Genomic DNA, 20,728 nt, shown 5'->3' on the forward strand with positions numbered 1-20,728 from the left:
GTAGACGATACAAACTCCACTGAGAGAAGTCATAGCACTGTTTAGATTATTTACATGATACAACAATTTTTTCTTGACAAGGAAAACTCTCAAACTTGTAAACATGTACAAATAACTCACTCTGGGAATAAATGTGTGAAAAATACACCTTTAATCAAAACTCTGGAAACCAAAGTTTAAAAAAAAGCACTATAAATTATCTTCAAGTTGACTTAAAGGCACCTTACAGATGATTTTACATGTCATAGAGTACTCCTGACAATGGTCACTTGAGCAAAAAGGTAGTTGTGTTGTTGTCGATGGAGCGTCCTTTTCTATTTGCAAAACATGAGCCACATACAAGGACAAATTATGCAGAAAACAACATTTGAATACCTGACTTGTAAGGCTTGTAGTTGTGTCAAATTCTGTACAATAATTCAAATAAACATATAATTGCATTGTATGTGATTAGACAAGAACTGCAACAATGAATTGATAAAATTGATAATCATGAGTAATCAAAAGTGTTGGTGACTAACTAACTTGCCAATTCTTTGTGTTGCTCAATTTTTGCATCACCCACCAAGCCCCAAGACTGTTTTCATACCAAGGCCTTAGACAAGCTTAAAATTCACTTATTAGCTTATGATTTAAAGAAATTATGGGTAGAAATGTTCATCTAAGAGCATTTTTCCCATGACGGAGACGAGACGCCGGTGACCTAAAAATAGATCTTTGTAGTAAAAACGCCACAGAACTGAAGCTTTGTTTTCAGTTATGAGAAGAGACTGGACCAAAACGATAGCAGTACGCTGTCAGATGTTATAGATCCATGATACTTCCTCCCAATTCAAGCACTAGAGAGTAGACCTGATTCTGCTGCAGGCACAGGGTGATAGGAGTGATAGCTTGTTTGTGTGATTGTGAATAAGAGCTAACATGTCAAGTTTTTATTAAAAGGGACCCTGCATGATCAAACAAGTTCATCTTATTTCTACATGTATATAGAACAAAAAAAAACTCACTAGCTATCTGCATTTTGAGCTAATTTTAAACCTATAAACTCATCAGGAGGCCGACATGTTTTGGTCTGCACTGGTAGTGTGCAGACCAAACATATTTACTGTGAAGTAGCAGATATGTACGTCCACATCAGTGGTAAATGTTTACAATCTGTTTCTTGACAACCCAGATGAAGTCCACAAGCCAAAATGTGCATGTTTAATACAGTTTTCTCTACTATTTGAGAAGTTTTCTGTTTCCACACTGGTACACTATGTCACAGGAAAGACAAACACAGTATGACTACACTTTGGGTTTTTCAGAGTAAAAGCCCCCTTTGATATTTCTTTGGAAAAACTCTCCTCATTTGTAAAGAGTGCTTTTATTTTGAAAAGCTCCCGAAGCACACAGAATCAAGTCACTTGTAGGGAGATTTGTTGAGGTGTAACTTATGAAGAATGACAGGGCTTTGACAAATATGCATAGAAGAGATACACTATTCAATAAGGTGAATTTGGCTGGTCATGCAGGGTTCCTTTTAACAAGCAGTGAGTGACAAATGTCTGTAAAGGCTCAGAATTTTAATAGCTTCTGAAGGCTAAGGCTTCCCTTTATGAAGATGAGTAAAAGGCTGTTTGATTGGTTATATCTGTCGCTCCTCTGAGGTAAAAAGTTTGCAGTAAAAGTACTCTTAGTAAACAATAGTACTGTAGACTACCACAGTAAAAGCCCTTCATTCAGAGTATATCAGTTTTGCCATTAGTATCTAAAAGTGTACTGTACATGTGTATATATACCAGTATTTTCTTATCTATATCTTTTCTGGTTTCTGACTTATAGTCAGGTGCAACTTATATATCAAAATATATATAATTTAACATGTTTTTAAATGTTAATTCATACTGACTGACATGAACCAAGGAGTAAACATTACCGTCTATAGCCGCTAGAGGGCACTCTAGGCTTGTGACAACTATATGCTGCTCCTGTACTACTGAAAAAATTAACTTAAACATTAACTTAAAGAAAACAGAAAGAAAGTTTGGAGTGAGTGAGAAACTTGCGAGGGAAAAGCAGAGGTTACTTTTACTGCAATGAAGAAAACAAAGAAAGCTAATCGCGGGCTGAAAGCAAGATGGCCAGAGCTGGAGGAATGAGTCCATAGATGGATGCTTGAACAACGTGCTGCCGGGAGAGGCTTGTCAACGGTGCAGTCCTCCTCTCAGCTAGCTGAGAGGAAGATCAGAAGAGGAGGGTAGAACTTTCTTCTAAGCGAGGAGGGTCAAATGAACCTGGGGGCAGTGCTAACTACCCACATGACATCATGAGGGGAAAATCTGAGAATGGCTTGTTTCAGAACACATTTTCTGAGAGATCCTCGGGGGGATCGTGGACATACCAGGGGCACAAATTTTGTTAGAAAAGCCTGACAAAGTGTATTTTTCATAATATGTGACCTTTAATAAAGGGATGGAAATGTCACCAAGCTTTTCGTAAAGTTCACCAACAAATTAATGGGCCAATAATCAACTATTAAATCAACCGTTAGTTGCAGCCCCACATTGGACCAAATCAACTCTAACCAGCTTGGTTCATCAGCTGAGTTTTTATCCTCTTGATTCAAATAAAGTATCATCATTGATACTTTTCTACTTATTTCTACTGTCAAGGATTTTATTTATAAATATTAGATTTTGTTGACATCTGATTTGACAGTATTTACAAATTCACTTCAGCCAATTCAAATATCAATACCGATTTAGAGCAATGTAGTTCAGTGCTAAAACTTCTGTCCTTAAAACACTTCAAGGAATAAGAAGGAACAAACAGCAGATAAAGGCCAATATTTACAGCTGGTATATCATTTATAGATGTCTTGTTAAATTATGTTCTATAGTTGTGAACTTACTTTGCATCCCTAAAATTTTCCTCCATTGTAAACTTTTACATTGTGTTTGAGGGTCCTGAAGATCTAGTCTTATTTATGGCAGAAAGCAGCCTTTATAAAAGCGGTAGCTACAAAAAAAGATGTTGAAGTTATAGAGAGCTGAGTGTGTGGAAAGTTAACATGACAGAAAAACAGTGATAATTGGATTCTGGGGGGGGGAAAGATGTCAAGACAGATCTAATTATCTGGGTCCCTGCTTTGTTTGGTCTGGATATCAAACAGAAAGGCATTTTTATTTACAAATGTTCATTTGCAATGGAATCAAAAACTGCATCAATATGAAATTAGATTGTTTTTCTCAAATATACGGTTGATTTATACAATAATTTTAACCTACTCACTCCCAAGTCCATGCTAAAGAAATGCCCTTTTTCCTTCAATTGTTAAATACTAAAACTAGCCATCAATGTACTTCGTTTCCACTGTGTGACTGTTGCGTATTGAAAACGGCCTCCAAGCCACGGCCTGCAGAGCGGTGACACACATCGGCACCAGACACACCAAGTAAAACATGACACTGTGGAGGCTCTCCAGGTCGCTGCAAACAAAGGGGAAGTTTGTTACAGAACTTAAGATTCAAATTCATCTAAACCTTCAGCATTTTAAAGGTCTGTTCTTGAGTTACTACCAAGTGATGTCAGTTTTATTTCTTATAAACTCTAAAAATAAAAAGTTGTTTGCATTTTGACAGTTTTTTTCTTTTCTTTGGAAAAAAAACTTTGAAGGCCAGTTTGATCAGAAAACAATGTCCATTTAAAGCTGTTAAGTGTTCTGATTGGTTAATAGAAATGTGAAATCATGCCTTCAGCCAGTACCAAACAAATGCTGTACAATAAATGAACAGCAGGCACTGAACTCATTAAAATGTCAATGTAAAGACAATGTATATTAAATATTAATTTAATTTAACTGTAAAATAAAAGCCAATGTTCATCTCTTACCATGGGCATTTATTTGTTTAGTGAGAGACTAATTCTAAAGTGTATTTACAGCTGATTATATGTTGAATCAGGGATAAGCCTGCCTTTGTAATCAATCAATGCCATCCAAACCTCAGCTAAGAACCACTTTGGATTTTGATTTCACTGCGAGAAAAGGAAAAACCTTTGGGTACCTTGAGAGTTGATCTTTTGCTGCGTCCTTCAGCTGCTCATATCCAAACTGGTTGAGGATGGTAAGCACCAACATCGGAGCCAGAGACTGAGCAGGCTTAGTAAACAGAGCATTTGTCCCAAACACCATGGAGGAGAGCGGGGAACTGTCAGAGAGAAAAAAAAATAATGAGGAAAAAATTACATCACATGTTGAAAGGGAAGCACTTTGTGTTTATAAGGAAAAAGATGGATTCTTTAGAAACAGCTGCATTTTTGTTACTTGTAACGGGATATGGTTCACATCCATCATGGCTACACCAATAAACAGTGTTTAAGAAGGGAAAGGGCCTTTCAAAAAATTCTTGAGAGTGATTGGATGACATCCTATCATCACGTTCATTACAAGCAACTAAATATATGACATAGTAGACGTGCTGGAAGTAAACTACATAACCCAAGTGCCAAAAGCAGCTGTTGTCATTGTAAACCATCAGTGGAGCCAGTTAAAGATACAGCATGTAGAATTTTTGCACTGAAATTTTTATATTAATTCCCACAATCAATCAATCAAACTTTATTTGTAAAGTGCCTTTCAAATAAATTCAACTGCAGTTCAAAGTGCCCAAAGGAATAGTATGGAAGTAATTGACATAAAGGTAAAATAGTAAAAAAATTTAGAATTTAATGCACACCAAAATTAATATATAAAATAACCAAAAAGATGGATAATTAAAAAAAGAGACAGTTAAATAAAAAGAGAAAGTGACATAAGGCTAAGTAATAAAGGACAGAATCAATAAAATAAGAAATATTAAAATTAGTGAAATATAATAAAATAATGGTAAAAGAATAAAACTCCCAAATAATTAAAAGCCAATACAACTGGATATAAAAAAAATAGCAAATGATCACACTAGAGATAAATTAAATCCTAGAAACCCTAAATCAAAAATTAAATACAAATAAAACTTTTTAGTTCTGTTGGAATTTCCAGTGAGTCAAACCTGGCACTGCTCAGCACCGCCCACCTCCACGGCCTCCTTATCAACACTTGTTTTGAATTGAAGATTATGTTCAGTAAAAAGTGCCACTTTTAAGGCAGATTTGCTAAACAGAAAACCAACGTTTTGATTTAATTCATTTCTCATGATGAGGGAGAAATGCACTGTATATACAACCACCTTTTCTGCAATGATCACATCACAGCCCCGGTAACTCATGTGCGCTAACCCTGCCAACAACAACAATAATGACGAATCGCGAGATTGTGTTTGTGCAGCAGAAGCTACAGAAGTTAGTATGGCCCTTATAGCAAAATCTTCTGCTCCTCTACAACTGTTGGTCCACACTTACATCTATATTCTCACTCAAGCATTCATGCTCCGTCATCTTCTTCTCATGTTTATGTTACAATTCACAAATTTAATGTGATGCTCCACAATCTCTGTTTTTGGTGTTTTCTGTGGCAGCCTTACAGCGCCACTTACATGCATGGCACATACAACAGCTTTTTCAGCGGTTTTGTGCTTATGCAGACATTTCTTGAAATAATGCCATGTTTACAGAAAACTTTTTTAAAATGAAAGGAAAATGATTGTTTCTGTCTCTGAGTGGACAAGGCCTCAGTGCCCCTCAAAAGTAGAACAATTTAGCTTCATGAGAGCGATAAATGCATTTTTAAAAGTGTGTTGATTGTTGATAATACTGTTTACCTGCGCTTGTACTTCTGCAAATCTGTGTCAATGATGTCAGCTAAAGGTAAGCCAAAAAGACTGAAGGCAGCCTGAATCAGGACCCTGCAAAGACAAAAATAAAGAAGATAATGCACATACTATTGAATTAAAGTGGAAATAATTTTAATTTATTCAAACTTAAGAATGTTCTTACATGTTAACCGTGAGGAAAAACGCCAGGATATAGTAGTGGTGAGGTCCGAGCGCAAGCATGATAGCTGCCATTGTGGCTTCAATGTAGAAGGTGAAAAGGATGATTCTGTAGTAGCCAAGACTGTGGAGCAGACTCTGGCAGCTCAGAACTAACAGCTGGGGAAGAGACAAAGGAACAGGACCAACACAATGAAACATTTCTATACATGCTAAATGGTAGTAGAAGAAGTGTTTGGATAAAATTTCTTTATTAATGATTGTACAGAGCTCTGATGTGGTGTTGAGTTTAAGAGTAGGCTGCCACAAAGTGCTGGGTTCATGAGATAATTTAATAAAATATATATTAAAGTGGGGAGTGCATTGCGGATTAATTTTTCTGACTTGGAACTTGAAGAATGTTGATATTTTATTGCATAGAACCCAATAAATTAATAAAGAAACAACCAAGGCTGCTGCCCTAGCAAGTTGTTCATTCATCCTATTACCTAAAAAAAAAAAAAAAAAGTCTAAAGCATGGTGGGAAGAATACCTGTGGACAGATGAATCCTGCTCCATACATGACACTCTTGGCCAGAGATGGAAGCACATCTGGAGGAATCAGATGCTCCGAAAAAATAATGGTGAAATTATTGAAGAAAGCCAAAAGGAAGACCTGAAAGAAGTTCATGACAACAAAAATCTGAAAGTCCCGATTGGTCAGGATTTGCCAGATCTGAGTTTTTAGATTAGAGAAGGAAGGTCCTGATTGGTGGGAAGTCTGCTGCACAGACTGCTGTCCATATGATTCACATCCTTTGTTGTCAAAGCGGCTCTCACTGTGGAAGCCCGTATAGAGCATGCAGCAACAGCTCACAACAGCAATCAGCACTGTGTAGGCTTGGAAAGCCGAAAAGTCCTCCATGTTTCTGGACACCACACCACAGAAGAGAATGCTGGAGGAGCCAACCAGAGAGGCCACCTGAGAAATAAAAGAGTGGGGATATGACAGGGATATAAAGTCATGCTGTTGGCTTCAGAGCATGCAGGAAAGGCAAAGGCAGATCAGGTTACAAAGCTCTCACCTGACTGTACTTCACAAGTCTGAGTCTGTTCTGATGCTGGCCAGAAATCTCTGCAAACAATGCACATTGTGCCAGAAGCACAAAAGTCAACAAACTATCAAAAGCGCACAGCGCCACTGCCAAATGTAAGCCACTCAACCAGTCCCCAGGGGTGTAAGTCCGCCACGGGAACCAGGCCAGGAGGAAGGTGAGCGAGTAGAGAGGTGCTCCATACAAGATGGAGAGACGGCGCCGAGAACAGCAGGGCACACGGGAGTTATCCTGAAGGTATCCAAAGAGTGGATCATTGACTGCATTCCACACCATGTAAACCACCTAAGAAGAGAGGAAAATCATCAATCATATCAGGCCTAATCAGAAGTTATCAACTATCTAAAATTGCCAAGATATACACTGTTTATCACTGTACAACTAAAAAATACGATCCATATTGCACAACCCTAGTCTTTACTAGTAAGAGCGTAGTTTTGCAAAAGAGAAATGCAATTAGGGATATCAAGGATTGTGTTTTTCTGCTAAAAGCACAGATTACAGGTGCAACTCAAAAAATCAGATAACATATAAAACCCTTTTTTTCTGTGATTTACTTCAGGAAGTTAAACTTCCATATATTCTAGATTGATCTCATACAAATTATTTTTTTTCTGTTTTAATCTTGATGATTGTTTCTAACAGCTCATAAAATCCATCATCTCAAAATATTAGAATATTGTGTAAAAGTCCAATTCGCAAAAGTTTCTTGAGCTTTTTCTCTCACTGTGGTTCAGTATACACAACTGCAATCATGAGGAAGACTGCTGACTTGACAGTTGTACTTGTGGAGGGTAAGCCACAGAAGGCCACTGCTGAAAGAGCAGGCTGTTCTCAGTGGGCTGTATTAAAACATGGTTAAACAAAGCAGATCCAAGAACTTAAAGGACGCTTCACATGAGTGGACTAAGGTTGGAGTCAGTCACCACAAACAGAGGGGTCCAGGAAATTGGCTACAAGTGCCCTGTTTCTGGGGTCAAGCCATTCCTGAACTCCAGACAACGTATTCAGCGTCCCACCTGGACCAAGCAGAAAAAGAACTGGATGGTCGCTCAGTGGTCCAAAATCAAGGTCCCAGAGTCTGGAGGAAGGCCAGAGGAGTTCAGAATCCAAGGCGCTTAAAGTCCAGGGTTTTTGGTTTTCGATAGTCAGTGATGGTTTGGGGTGCCATGTCGACTGCTGCTGTTGGTACACTGTGCTTTATCGAGTCCAGAGATGCTGTCAGCCATCTACCAGGAGATTTTAGAGCACATCATGCTTCCATCTGCTGAGAAGCTTTATGGAAATACTGATTTCCTTTTCCAGGAGGACTTGTCACCTGACCACAGTGAAGCCAAAACTAGCAGAAACTGGTTTGCTGACCATTTTATTACTATGTTTAATTGGACAGCAAACTGGTCTGACCTGAACTCCATAGAGAAACTCTGGGGAGTGTCAAGAGGAAGATAAGAGACACCAGACCCAACAATACAAGCAATGAAGGCTGCTATCAAGAGTAACCTGGGCTTCATAACACCCCAGCTGTGCCACAAGTTGTATGGCTCCATGCCATATCATTTTGATACTGGGATATGTGCAAAAAAAAAAAAAATCTACCAACTACTGAGCGCATAAATGAGCATAATTCCACATGTCAACATTTCTGTATTATAAATCCTATTTTTTTATATTTGAATATGTTGTGATAGTTGATTTTTGTGAGCTGTAAGCTGCAATCATCAAGATTTACTTTGTATAGCATGTATGAGAATTTATGGATCATATGGAAGTTTCACTACTTGAATTAAATCACAGGAAAAAAAATACTTTTTCATGATATTCTAATTTTTTTAGATGCACCTGTATAGTACACCCCACCTCTCACTGTCTGCACCACTGACCAAGAGCAATAGAATAAAATGATGGTATACTCACCTGTGATCTGTGGAAGGCTCCCTCTGACACCTTGTACTTATTAACAAACAGTTTGACGTAGTAAAAGCTAAATATATTGTTTATCATGCAGGATCCCAGTGTGGTCATGGCATAAGCCAGAGCTGCAGGATTGACCCGGTGTCGGAGTACGTTCATTCTCCCACCTGCAGCAGCTTTCTCCTCCGTGGCCATGGCGGCTCAGGTAACTTTGAAAGCCGAGTTACCTGTTGGTCACCGCCGTTGGAATTTAGTGTTGCAGTCGCTTCCTACAAATTATGTTATATTTAGCTGTTGTTAAGCATTTCTGGAAAGTATAACAAGATTAGATGCAAAAATAAGGACATTTAGAAACAGTTTGGAGAATTAAAAAATGCTCAATTTATCTTCCCATTATATTAAGCTGATACGACGTTTACTCCTGTAAAAGTAACAAATATATCCAACTGCTCAATACATCGAACCGTACAAATAAAATGCTCCTGAGACAACTCAAATAAAATCCGGCCAAACTCGATTCTTTAGTCTCTTCCGGATTGGGTGGGAACAAAGACAACACTCACCTGATTGGCCAGAAGAGTTTTGAGGCTTCGTTTGCTGCTTCCTGATTCGACAACATAACTGCCCGTCACAAAAAGCAGGACATATTAAAATATACATTTTAATATTTAAAGGTATAGTCTTTCCTTTTAAAATTACGTTTGACAATGTTTTTAACACCTAGGTTTCATTTAAATGAAGAAAGCGTAAAATTAGTTTTAATTTGTCGTGAGTCACTGTAACTGTATCTACACTTGTTGGGGCCGTCTCAATATTGCCACGTTGCTGTAGACAATAGTGGAAATTTCTCAATCAACATAAGGAGGATATAATTCTGTTCACATCCTGCATAAACAGAGGTGTAACGAGCTGATTAACTTACACACACCTGTACATCAGGTTAGCCAACATTCACTCATATGGCCCAAAGTTATTGTTAGATTGTTAAAAAATATATATTATAATCAGTTTATCAGGAGCCTATTTGTCACAAGAAACGATCAACACTGACAAAAAGTAAATCATTGTGAGTGCCCAAGTGTAAAAATATACTTTTGATAAAAGAAATGTAAAAACAAAAGCTAAAAAAAAACAGGTGTAGGCTAAGTAGTCTTTAAGTTGACTTTACCTCCTCAGACTTTCACTTGTTATGTATTTTTGGTATCTCCTATCTATCTGGAATTAGTAAAACCTGATAAGTATAATAACTAAACCTTGTATCTCAACTCAGTCCTGCCCATAGAGTTGTGAAAAAACGTACAAAAAAAAACAGAGGATGGGTCCTTCTCAGTTCTGCATTTTTCCCCATATTTACACTTAAAAAAGTTGGGGCGCTGTGAAAATTGTACATAAAAAACAGAACACAATGGTTTGTAAATCTAATAAACCCATTTTATTCACAATAATACATTAACAACATATCAGATGTTGAAACCGAGGCATTTTACCATTTCATGAAAAATATTTGACGCAGTCTCTGCCTTTTTCTCCTCAATCATCCTTATCTTGCTTTCTGCCTCTACTTTCTTTTCCTCCATTATTCTCATCTTGCTTTCTGTCCCTGCTTTCTTCTCAATAAAAACACACTTTTCATTCCAGGCTTCTCAAGTAAAAATTTCCTCAGTCATTTAGATATTATTTTAGAACCCAATCCCAGCTAAAGAAATATCACCCTTTTCCTTTGATTGTTAAATACTAAAGCTAGCTGTCAATGTACTTTGTTTCCACTGTGTGACTGTTGCGTATTGAAAACGGCCTCCAAAATACAGCCTGCAGAGCGGCGACACACATCGGCACCAGGCACACCAAGTAAAACATGACACTGTGGAGGCTCCTCAGGTCGCTACAAAGAGGAAAAGGAGATGTTTGTTACAGAAATGTAGTGTATGAGGGTTAAAATTCATTTGGAACTGCAGATATTTAGGGTCTGTGCTGGACTTTTTGCATGCTGTTATTCTAAACTGTGGATTTGACAACATGTGTACTCTTGACGGTTTTTATGTGCATGTTCCCATGATCACATTAATCCAGTAACTGGAGATAATCAGGAACTGTAACTCTGATTTAACACATTTAGATGCACTTCAGTTATGTGCTGTAGCAGAAAGAAAATGTTTACATAATTCTGTTCATAGTTGGATTTCTTTTTCACCAGTACAGCAAACCCACATCATGGTCTTTTGGCATTCTGAGTGTCAGCATAGAACAGTACAGCTTGTGTTGTGTTGTCTTAGCTTTGTAGGTAGCTAGATTGCCAGGGACACCAAATCTGTTCTGCAATTTTTGTAAACTGCAACTTGGCTATTTTTTTAGACAATTTCTTGAGTATTTTTCCACGTCTGTATTTCCTCCCATCTAGGAGATTATTTTTTCAACTGCTCCCTTACACTCTTGCTGTTGTACTTTACTCAATCACTGATTTCATGAAAGGAACAAAACTAAGATTAAATGTGTCCCCTCCTTTTTTTTCTTCTTTTTTGTGTCAGAGCTGAATGATATGTAGAAAAAAAAAGTGACACTGGGATAACTTTTCTTTAAGTGATATCAATTGCAATTTTTTATATAAAAAGTAAGTTGTACCTGATCAATTAAGTGTCTTTTTATGTATATTAATGACATTAGAAATAAAACTGGGATATTTCTTTTCATTTGTCTCTCTTGGTCATTTTTGAATTTCAGTGACTCATGAACACACTGAGGAGGAAAAAAGTAGAAGGAAAAAAGGTGGATGAAATGACTCTTTTCTTCCTCAATTTTACAAATAAACTTCCAATACTATAAAGTCATCAACCATTTCTTACAATATTCAGTTACATTTAGCTGACTTGACCAGCCACATGTGTGTGATTTATTAAATGAAAGCACACGGTGTTGAGCTGCTGTGATTCTCACTCATTGTGGCTCACACCAAGAGCAATAAAAAAAAAAAAAAAAAGATCAGCACATTAGAGTACTAACAAATGAAAACCAGGTCTAGGTGCTGCTGATAGCATTAATACACTAAGTTAAGATCAGCCTTGTGTAACTGAGCATCTGCCTTGTGATGGCACCTGTAGCCACTCTAACATGCATTTTACAATGCATGTAAGTGTACTCAGTGTTGACATGAATAAACGACAAATAAAACCATGAACGATCTCTACAAAATCCTACTTCTGTAAATTGTTAAATGAGTGTCTGTTTTAACAAATCAGGTACTTCATTTGCTCTGGATTTTCTTATGTACAATACTGTTAAATTATTGAAATAAAAGCCAGTGTTAGAGGGTCATATATTTTACTCTCCTCATGCTTTTAGTTGAATATTAGATGGCCAACTAGTTTTTGAAGTGTTTGTGTCAGTAGGTGGCAACTAACCATAACATAGATGGACTGAATAACAGTCCATCTCTGCAATTTCTACACAATTTTAATCTACTTGGTTTAAACTTTGTCTGTACCTTGGATTTGCATCCCTTCCTGCATCTTTCAGCTGCTCATATCCAAACTGGTTGAGGATATTCACCACAAACATTGGGGCAAGAGACTGAGCGGGCTTTGTGAACAGAGCATTTGTTCCAAACACCATGGAGGAAAGTGGAGAGCTATAGAAAGAAGGAAACACAAAAAAAAAAAAACGACATTGGCATCATTAAAAAATATTCATGTACTTTGCACTGGTTTTCAAGTGGTGCGCTTGCCTGGTGTTATTCTTTTATGCACTTCTGTAAGAATGCAACAGCAGCATGTTAAAATTAAAAGAAACAGGGGAGCAGGTGGCCTAGTGGTTAAAGGTGCTTCCCATGTACGCAGGCAGCCTGGGTTCGAATCCGGTCTGAGGCCCTTCACTGCATGTCTCTCCCCTACTCATGACCCTGTTTCTGACTCTATCCACTGTCCTCCTCTATCTAATAAAGGCAAAAATTAAAAAAAAAATAAGCAGAGACATTGTTATTTATATATTAATCAACCATTTATCAAGACCGTTTCCCCCTTATCCTCATATTTTGTCTCTAAATGCTTGTAGGGAAGTCTTATTTCTGTTTCAAATTATTTTGAAAACACTGGTTTTACCTGCAGATATTTTATTAATGGACTTTATAGTTTAATATTAGCTTTCACTGATCATGTAAATGTGAACAAAAACAGCTGCAAAGCTGAATTTAGCCAGACTGCGTTTATTTTGTAGTTCCACATTTTTGCCACTGGAGGGCAGTGCAGTCATGATTTCATATACAAGAACAAATGTAATGGGGTTAAATATTAACATTTAAGGCTTCATACCTCATACTTTACTATTGTGCCACCTGACATTTGCAACTAATTTGAACAGGTAAATACTTAGACACAAATTGTTCCTTTGTTCTAGTTAGAAAGTGGATATATGTATTTTTAAAATAAATTGAAGAACTTAATGGTATAATAATAAATGGAGTTGATTTACCTTGGTTGCACCCCATGACAGGGAAAGTGTACCTGCTCACCTAAGAGAACTTGTCAACAATCATTTTTCTATGTGCGATACCGTCTCCTTATTAGAAAAAAAGTATTTTTAAAACTTTCAAGTTTCAAATGCCAAAATATGAAATTTATTACATTATTCAATTAAACTTTTAAAATATATCCAGACAGAGTAGGTTTCATAGAACAATCTGATAAATGCCACAAATTCATTTGTTTTTTTTTTTTTTTAAAGGAAATAATGGATTCAGACACAAAAATATGCAACAAAGATGGACAAAACATTATAATACTGTTCAAAGTGTCCAAATAAGACAAGAAAGGGAGATATTTTTTCTGTCCTAAATTAATTTTATATTCTGCTTTATGTCATTAAAATAAACAGACTGTGAGGTTTCTTGTCCTAATCTTCTTGTCTGCAGCTTTAAATGCTGAAGTTAGACGTTAGAGACATTATATAGAGATTTATTGATTTTAACTGACAATTTAAATGATCTGAGATATCACGTGTCCAAAGCAAGAAACTAATACCACTGAATAAGTTGGTGACGTTTTTCATCGGCTTTAAGTAATACAAGCAGATGCACTGTCGCTTATATTTTAATCAACGCCATATATCTAGACCGTTTCCCCTTTTATCCTCATATTTTGTCTCCAAATGCTTGAGAGTCTTATTTGTTTCAAATTATTTTGAAAGGACGTACCGGAAATGGCAGCTCATTGCAACATCCGTTATTTACGTCAGCTTTAACAAAAACATAAGTTCTCACTTTGTCCACAAGGGGGCGTTAAAAATTCTTAACGTCTGGGCAGGCACGTCTCTTATTGGGCGTTTTAATACACAATTTAAGCTTATAGAAACAGAAAAAAATATGATTAATCTATTATTTGTTGCCATTTTATTATTGTTACTATTTTGTTACGTTTCCTTTTTGTTTTGTTTGTGAAATACAGATGAAACTGGCATGCTAACATGGCTAGGTAAGTTTTCTTGTGAGCAGGCACAGTTGTTTCACTTCACGAGACTAGAAAACGTTTCTAAAATAGCTTCTTATTTAAGCTAATTGCTTTCAACACTGGTTTTACCTGCAGATATTTTATTAATGGACTTTATAGTTTTATATGAGCTTTCACTGATCATGTAAATGTGGACGAAAACAGCTGCAAAGCTGAATTTAGCCAGACTGCGTTTGTTGTTGTAGTTCCACATTTTTGCCACTGGAGGGCAGTGCAGTCATGATTTCATATACAAGAACAAATGTAATGGGGTTAAATATTAACATTTAAGGCTTCATACCTCATACTTTACTGTTGCACCACCTGACATTTGCAACTAATTTGAACAGGTAAATACTTAGACACATATTGTTCCTTTGTTCTAGTTAGAAAGTGGATGTATGTATTTTTAAAATAAATTGAAGAATTTAATGGTATAATAATAAATGGAGTTGATTTACCTTGGTTGCACCCCAAGACAGGGAAAGTGTACCTGCTCACCTAAGAGAACTTGTCAACAATCATTTTTCTATATGCGATACCGCCTCCTTATTAGAAAAAAAAAATGTATTTTTAAAACTTTCAAGTTTCAAATGCCAAAATATGAAATTTATTACATTATTCAATTAAACTTTTAAAATATATTCAGACAGAGTAGGTTTCATAGAACAAACTGATAAATGCCACAATTTTTTTTTTTTTTTCAAAAGGAAATAATGGATTCAGACACAAAAATATGCAACAAAGATGGACAAAACACTATCATATTGTTCAAAGTGTCCAAATAAGACAAGAAAGGGAGATTTTTTCTGTCCTAAATTAACTTTATATTCTGCTTTATGTCATTAAAATAAACAGACTGTGAGGTTTCCTGTTCCTGATCTTCTTGTCTGCGACTTTAAATGGTGAAGGTAGATGTTAGAGACATTTCATAGAGAGAGATTTACTGATTTTAACTGACGATTTAAATGATCTGAGATATCACGTGTTCAAAGCAAGAAACTAATACCACTGAATAAGTTGGTGACGTTTTTCATCTGCTTTAAGTAATACAAGCACATACATTTTCGCTTATATTTTAATCAACGCCATATATCAAGACCGTTTCCCCCTTTATCCTCGTATGTTGCATATGCTTGTAAGCGAGTCTTATTTCTGTTTCAAATTATTTTGAAAGGACGAACCGGAAATGGCAGCTCACTGCAAATTTCGTCATTTACGTAAACTTTACCAAAAAAATAAGTTCTCACTTTGTCCACAAGGGGGCGTTAAAAACTCTTGACATTTGAGAAAGTTTAAAGACCGCCTGACAAAACTGGCATGTTTCTTATTGGGCGTTTTAATATATTATTTAAGCTTATAAAAACGAAATAAAGTATGCTTAATCTATTATTTGATGCCATTTTATTATTGTTACTATTTTGTTACATTTTCTTTTTGTTTTGTTTGTGAAATACAGACGAAACTGGCATGCTAACAAGGCTAGGTAAGGTTTCTTGTTAGCAGGCACAGTTGTTTCACTTCATGACACTAGAAAACGTTTTTAAAATAGCTTCTTATTTAAGCTAATTGCTTTCTGGTTTTACCTGCAGATATTTTATTAATGGACTTTATAGTTTTATATTAGCTTTCACTGATCATGTAAATGTGAACAAAAACAGCTACAAAGCTGAATTTAGCCAGACTGCGTTTGTTGTTGCAGTTCCATATTTTTGCCACCGGAGGGCAGTGCAGTCATGATTCCATATGCAAAAGGGTTAGGGTTAACTCTAACCCTAACAAATGTAAGAAATGTAATGGTGTTAAATATTGACATTTAAGGCTTCATACCTCATACTTTACTGTTGCACCACCTGACAGTTGAACTAATTTGAAGAGGTAAATACTTAGACACAAATTGTTCCTTTGTTCTAGTTAGAAAGTGGATATATGTATTTTTAAAATAAATTGAAGAACTTAATGGTATAATAAATGGAGTTGATTTACCTTGGTTGATTTACCTCCCATGACAGGGAAAGTGTGCCTCCTCACCTAAGAGAACTTGTCAACAATCATTTTTCTATATGCGATACCGCCTCCTTATTAGAAAAAAAATGTATTTTTAAAACTTTCAAGTTTCAAATGCCAAAATATGAAATTTATTACATTATTCAATTAAACTTTTAAAATATATCCAGACAGAGTAGGTTTCATAGAACAAAATTGACATGTGACAGTGATACTTTCTCTACCTGCGCTTGTACTTCTGCAGGTCTTTGTCAATGATATCAGCCAGAGGCAAGCCAAACAGACTGGTGGAGGCATGAATTACGACCCTGCATAGGAGATCAAGAGAGATTTAAAATATGCATTTGAATTAAATTTGACTAACTATATAATATGCAATGAAGTGGTTGTTCTTACATGCTCACAGTCAGATAAAATGCCAAGATATAGTAGTGGTGAGGGCCGAGGGTAAGCATGACAGCTGCCATCACAGCCTCAGCGCAGAAGGCGAAGAGGAGGATCCTGTAGTAGCCGATATCGTGGAGCAGACTCTGACAGCTCAGTACTAACAGCTGGGATGGAGACAATATTTCAGTGTTATATCTTGGATTGTTGTCCACAGAGCGCAAGCATCAGAGCGAGTCAGTGAGTTGGAGGCCAAAAATGCTCCGTATTTATGAGCATGTGGGAAGCAACAGATATAAACTTAGTGCAAAACTTTGCAGATGCCAAACAGCTTATTCTGCTATTGGCTCTTTTTGGTATTTTTTGGTGGACTGGATGATTGGAGTCTGAAGAAAAAAGACATATTGGCAAATTAAAAATGTATTAATTTAACAAACAGGAGCCTAAGTAGCTTGAGGAAGAACGACACACAGCTACATCAGCCAGCCACCTCCTTCTCATCCTGGTCACTAGCCTGGTCACTCGCTGCTGTGGAATGGCATCCCATTCTTCATCCAGCATTTGTCCCCTTAACAGTCAACCTTAACTGTGTTACATACACAGAGAAAGGAATTAAATATGAACTCCTAGAAAATGTAAATGCGTTATCATCTGACAATGTAGAGTCATTTTGTACATGCCCTTTGGAGGGCACCAGGGATTTCGGGGGGTGTATAGATTTGAACAATGAAATCCATGTATCATTTTTTTGTTTGTGTGGGTCCCCACAGCCCTCAGCTCCTCTATAACATAAATAAGTGGGGCTCTCAGGTAAATACCTTGGCAACCACTGCCTTAAACCTCTAGGCGATCTGCGCCCCTAAGTCATGGTTTTTGACCAAACTGAGTTAGCAGTGCAGCACTCAAAATAATCTAAGTGCATTAATATGATTCCCAAAATTTCATTGAAATTCAGCGATTACACCCCTCCCCCCAGCCACCTCCAACACCACTAGATATTTAACAGCCCTAGTTTTTTTTAGGAACAAAAAAAAAGCTAAAACACTCTTTACTTTAGCAATAGATTGCTGGATTCAGTAATCCTGCATGACACTGACAGTACATACTACAAGGGACTGCCGGGGGATATTTAGGATCCTGTTATGCCTCACCTACAATTTATAATGTAGAAGTAATATATATAATAAGTCATAGTGCTGAGGTGAAGTAATTACACCCCTGGTAAGCCATTTTAGGTAGGAGCAGATGCATAATGTTGGGAAGACAGGTGCAATAAGACACAGGAGCTGGAATGACAGGCACACAGGTCTGTGTGTGTATTAGTGCTGCACAATTAATCCAACTGCAATTACAATGGCAGGACGGGCAATTCCCATTAAAAAGCTTCAATTATAGTTGTATTAAGTAGCACTCAAATGGTTTCCAAACACATCTGCAGAAAGGTCTTTAAGTTTACGACAGTGCCTCTATTGCACTAAATAGAAGTACTTTTATTTTCAAAAATGGAAAAACTTGTATTTATTGGAAAATATGTTAAATAAGTTATTTTGAAAGTAGTACTGTATAAAAAACAATTTTTCTGCTAAATAATAGCTGAGCTGAGAAATAAACACTTCTAAACTATCATTATTCTCTGTATTTTCCTTGATTATTCCTTGAAGCAAGTAGAGTTATGATACCATTTATGAATTTATCGTAAACATCACCAAAAATGCAACATTGTTGTTATTGTGACCAAATTGTGCAGCACTAGTGTGCATATGAGATCTCCCACAAAAGCATAAAAATAACTTGGATGAGGCACTGTGCAGACAGGCAATGAGACTAAAATCATTTTTAGGATTTTCTCAAAATTAATAGTCCTAAAAATGAATTAATAAATTGAAAAATGTCAAAAACATTTATCAAACACTAGGCCTGTGTATGTCATTTTATTTATTCTTTAATTTGAAATTAACAACTGAATCCTAAAGTGTAATGTGGAAATACCTGTGGACAGATGAATCCCGCTCCATACATGACACTCTTGGCCAGAGATGGAAGCACATCTGGAGGAATCAGATGCTCTGTAAGAATTATGGTGAAATTATTGAAGAAAGCTAAAATGAAACCTTGGAAGAAGTTCATGACTACAAAAATCTGAAAGTCCCGATTGGTCAGGATTTGCCAGATCTGAGTTTTTAGATTAGAGAAGGAAGGTCCTGATTGGTGGGAAGTCTGCTCCACAGACTGCTGTCCATCTGATTCACATCCTTTGTTGTCAAAGCGGCTCTCACTGTGGAAGCCCGTATAGAGCATGCAGCAACAGCTCACAACAGCAATCAGCACTGTGTAGGCTTGGAAAGCCGAAAAGTCCTCCATGTTTCTGGACACCACACCACAGAAGAGAATGCTGGAGGAGCCAACCAGAGAGGCCACCTGAGAAATAAAAGAGTGGGGATATGACAGGGATATAAAGTCATGCTGTTGGCTTCAGAGCATGCAGGAAAGGCAAAGGCAGATCAGGTTACAAAGCTCTCACCTGACTGTACTTCACAAGTCTGAGTCTGTTCTGGTGTTGACTGGAGATCTCTGCAAATAACGCACATTGTGCCAGAAGCACAAAAGTCAACAAGCTGTCAAAAGCACACAGCGCCACTGCCAAATGTAAGCCACTCAACCAGTCCCCAGGGGTGTAGGTCCGCCACGGGAACCAGGCCAGGAGGAAGGTGAGCGAGTAGAGAGGTGCTCCATACAAGATGGAGAGACGGCGCTGAGAACAGCAGGGCACACGGGAGTTATCCTGAAGGTATCCAAAGAGTGGATCATTGACTGCATTCCACACCATGTAAACCACCTGTGGAGATAGGAACATTATCAAAAATAAATATTTAAGAAAGGTTTCAGAAGAATCAATCCACTTGTAGAACTAATTACATGAAAACAGCCTTTTTTTGGTGCCTTTATTACCTAAAATGTATGCACTTGCTACTTTCCTGCAGTTTGCATAATTTTAAAGTAAGTGTTTTAGGTTTTGGACAGTTCTATGGATGCAAAAAGTAACTTTCTGATCATTCTTAGACACTTCACCATAAATAAAAGCTGCAAATGCAGTGCTTAAAATCAACAAAAATTCACTTCTGTTCATATCAGTGTGAAAAACATCAATAAGTGAAGAAAGTACTCACTTGTGCTTTGTGAAAGGCTCCCTCTGATACCTTGTACTTACTGATAAACAGTTTGACATAGTAGAAGCCAAATATATGGTTTATCATGCAAGCTCCCAGTGTGGTCATGGCATAAGCCAGAGCCGCGTGATTAACCTTAAAATACCCACAGTATCGGACTACATGCATCCTTCCAGTGTGCACACCTGCAGCAGGTTTTTCCTCCGTGGTCATCACGGCAGCTCGGGTAACTTTAAAACCGAGTTACTTGTTGGTCTGTGCAGCTCGAGAAAATGCTGTTAAAAAAATAAAATAAAACAGAACTCAAAATTACAGCATGCGTTAAAGAAAAGAAATGTGAATTTTTAGCAGTAAAACGTTAAACTGTACTCCTTTTCACATTATAAAATACCCACTCGCGTTACAAAATATTTGTTAAATCGAGACATGGCATACGGACATAAAGTTGCCCTGAAATAAAATCCTGCCAAAATAATTTTGTCACTCCAGCATTGGGCGGGACTAGAAGAACACAAACAAACACCTGATTGGCCTAAAGACTTCGTTCGGTTCATTTACTGCTTCGTGATTCGACAACCAAACTGCCTGTCAACCGAAGCAGGACGTTGTAACAACTTAAACATTTTTTAATATTAAACAGCAAAGCGTTTCGTGTAAATTTAAGCCAGTAAGTTTTAGCTGAAATGAAATTGAATAATAAATTAAACACTTTTAAAACAGTCTAACTTGAAGAAGATGGTTCTAACCGCCACCTACCGGATGTTGGGAAGTATTTACGTGTT

At 37.0% G+C, this 20,728-nt stretch overlaps 2 protein-coding genes across 2 annotated transcripts; both read right to left on the minus strand.

The window, feature by feature from the left end:
* Positions 1–1,821: 1,821 nt before the first annotated feature.
* Positions 1,822–9,433, minus strand: LOC121529259 (transmembrane protein 180-like). Its single transcript, XM_041817049.1, has 7 exons — positions 8,918–9,433; positions 6,974–7,288; positions 6,442–6,870; positions 5,914–6,068; positions 5,739–5,822; positions 4,047–4,190; positions 1,822–3,470 (listed from the first exon to the last, which is right to left on the minus strand). The coding sequence occupies exons 1-7, from the start codon at positions 9,107–9,109 to the stop codon at positions 3,329–3,331; spliced, it is 1,461 nt and encodes a 486-aa protein (XP_041672983.1). The 5' UTR covers positions 9,110–9,433; the 3' UTR covers positions 1,822–3,328.
* Positions 9,434–10,328: 895 nt separating this feature from the next.
* Positions 10,329–20,159, minus strand: LOC121503787 (transmembrane protein 180-like). Its single transcript, XM_041778345.1, has 7 exons — positions 19,947–20,159; positions 19,301–19,615; positions 18,769–19,197; positions 16,792–16,946; positions 16,620–16,703; positions 12,393–12,536; positions 10,329–10,796 (listed from the first exon to the last, which is right to left on the minus strand). Exons 1-7 carry the CDS (start codon positions 20,157–20,159, stop codon positions 10,655–10,657), a joined length of 1,482 nt encoding a protein of 493 aa, XP_041634279.1. The 3' UTR covers positions 10,329–10,654.
* Between the last annotated feature and the right edge of the window lie 569 nt (positions 20,160–20,728).

The sequence above is a fragment of the Cheilinus undulatus genome, linkage group 21, assembly GCF_018320785.1.
Source record: "Cheilinus undulatus linkage group 21, ASM1832078v1, whole genome shotgun sequence".
Lineage (NCBI taxonomy): Eukaryota > Metazoa > Chordata > Actinopteri > Labriformes > Labridae > Cheilinus > Cheilinus undulatus.

Bases quoted from the DNA above. Each gene is read 5' to 3' on its own strand.
- LOC121529259 (XM_041817049.1), bottom strand. From the start codon at position 9,109: ATGGCCACGGAGGAGAAAGCTGCTGCAGGTGGGAGAATGAACGTACTC. The intron at 6,871-6,973 runs GTGAGAGCTTTG...TTTATTTCTCAG, and splicing joins GACTTGTGAAGTACAGTCAG to GTGGCCTCTCTGGTTGGCTC. The intron at 4,191-5,738 runs GTAAACAGTATT...TCTCTCTGACAG, and splicing joins TTGCAGAAGTACAAGCGCAG to TTCCCCGCTCTCCTCCATGG.
- LOC121503787 (XM_041778345.1), bottom strand. From the start codon at position 20,159: ATGACCACGGAGGAAAAACCTGCTGCAGGTGTGCACACTGGAAGGATG. The intron at 16,704-16,791 runs GTAAGAACAACC...TCTCCTATGCAG, and splicing joins TTTTATCTGACTGTGAGCAT to GGTCGTAATTCATGCCTCCA. The intron at 10,797-12,392 runs GTACAGACAAAG...TCCTCTTTGTAG, and splicing joins GGAAGGGATGCAAATCCAAG to CGACCTGAGGAGCCTCCACA.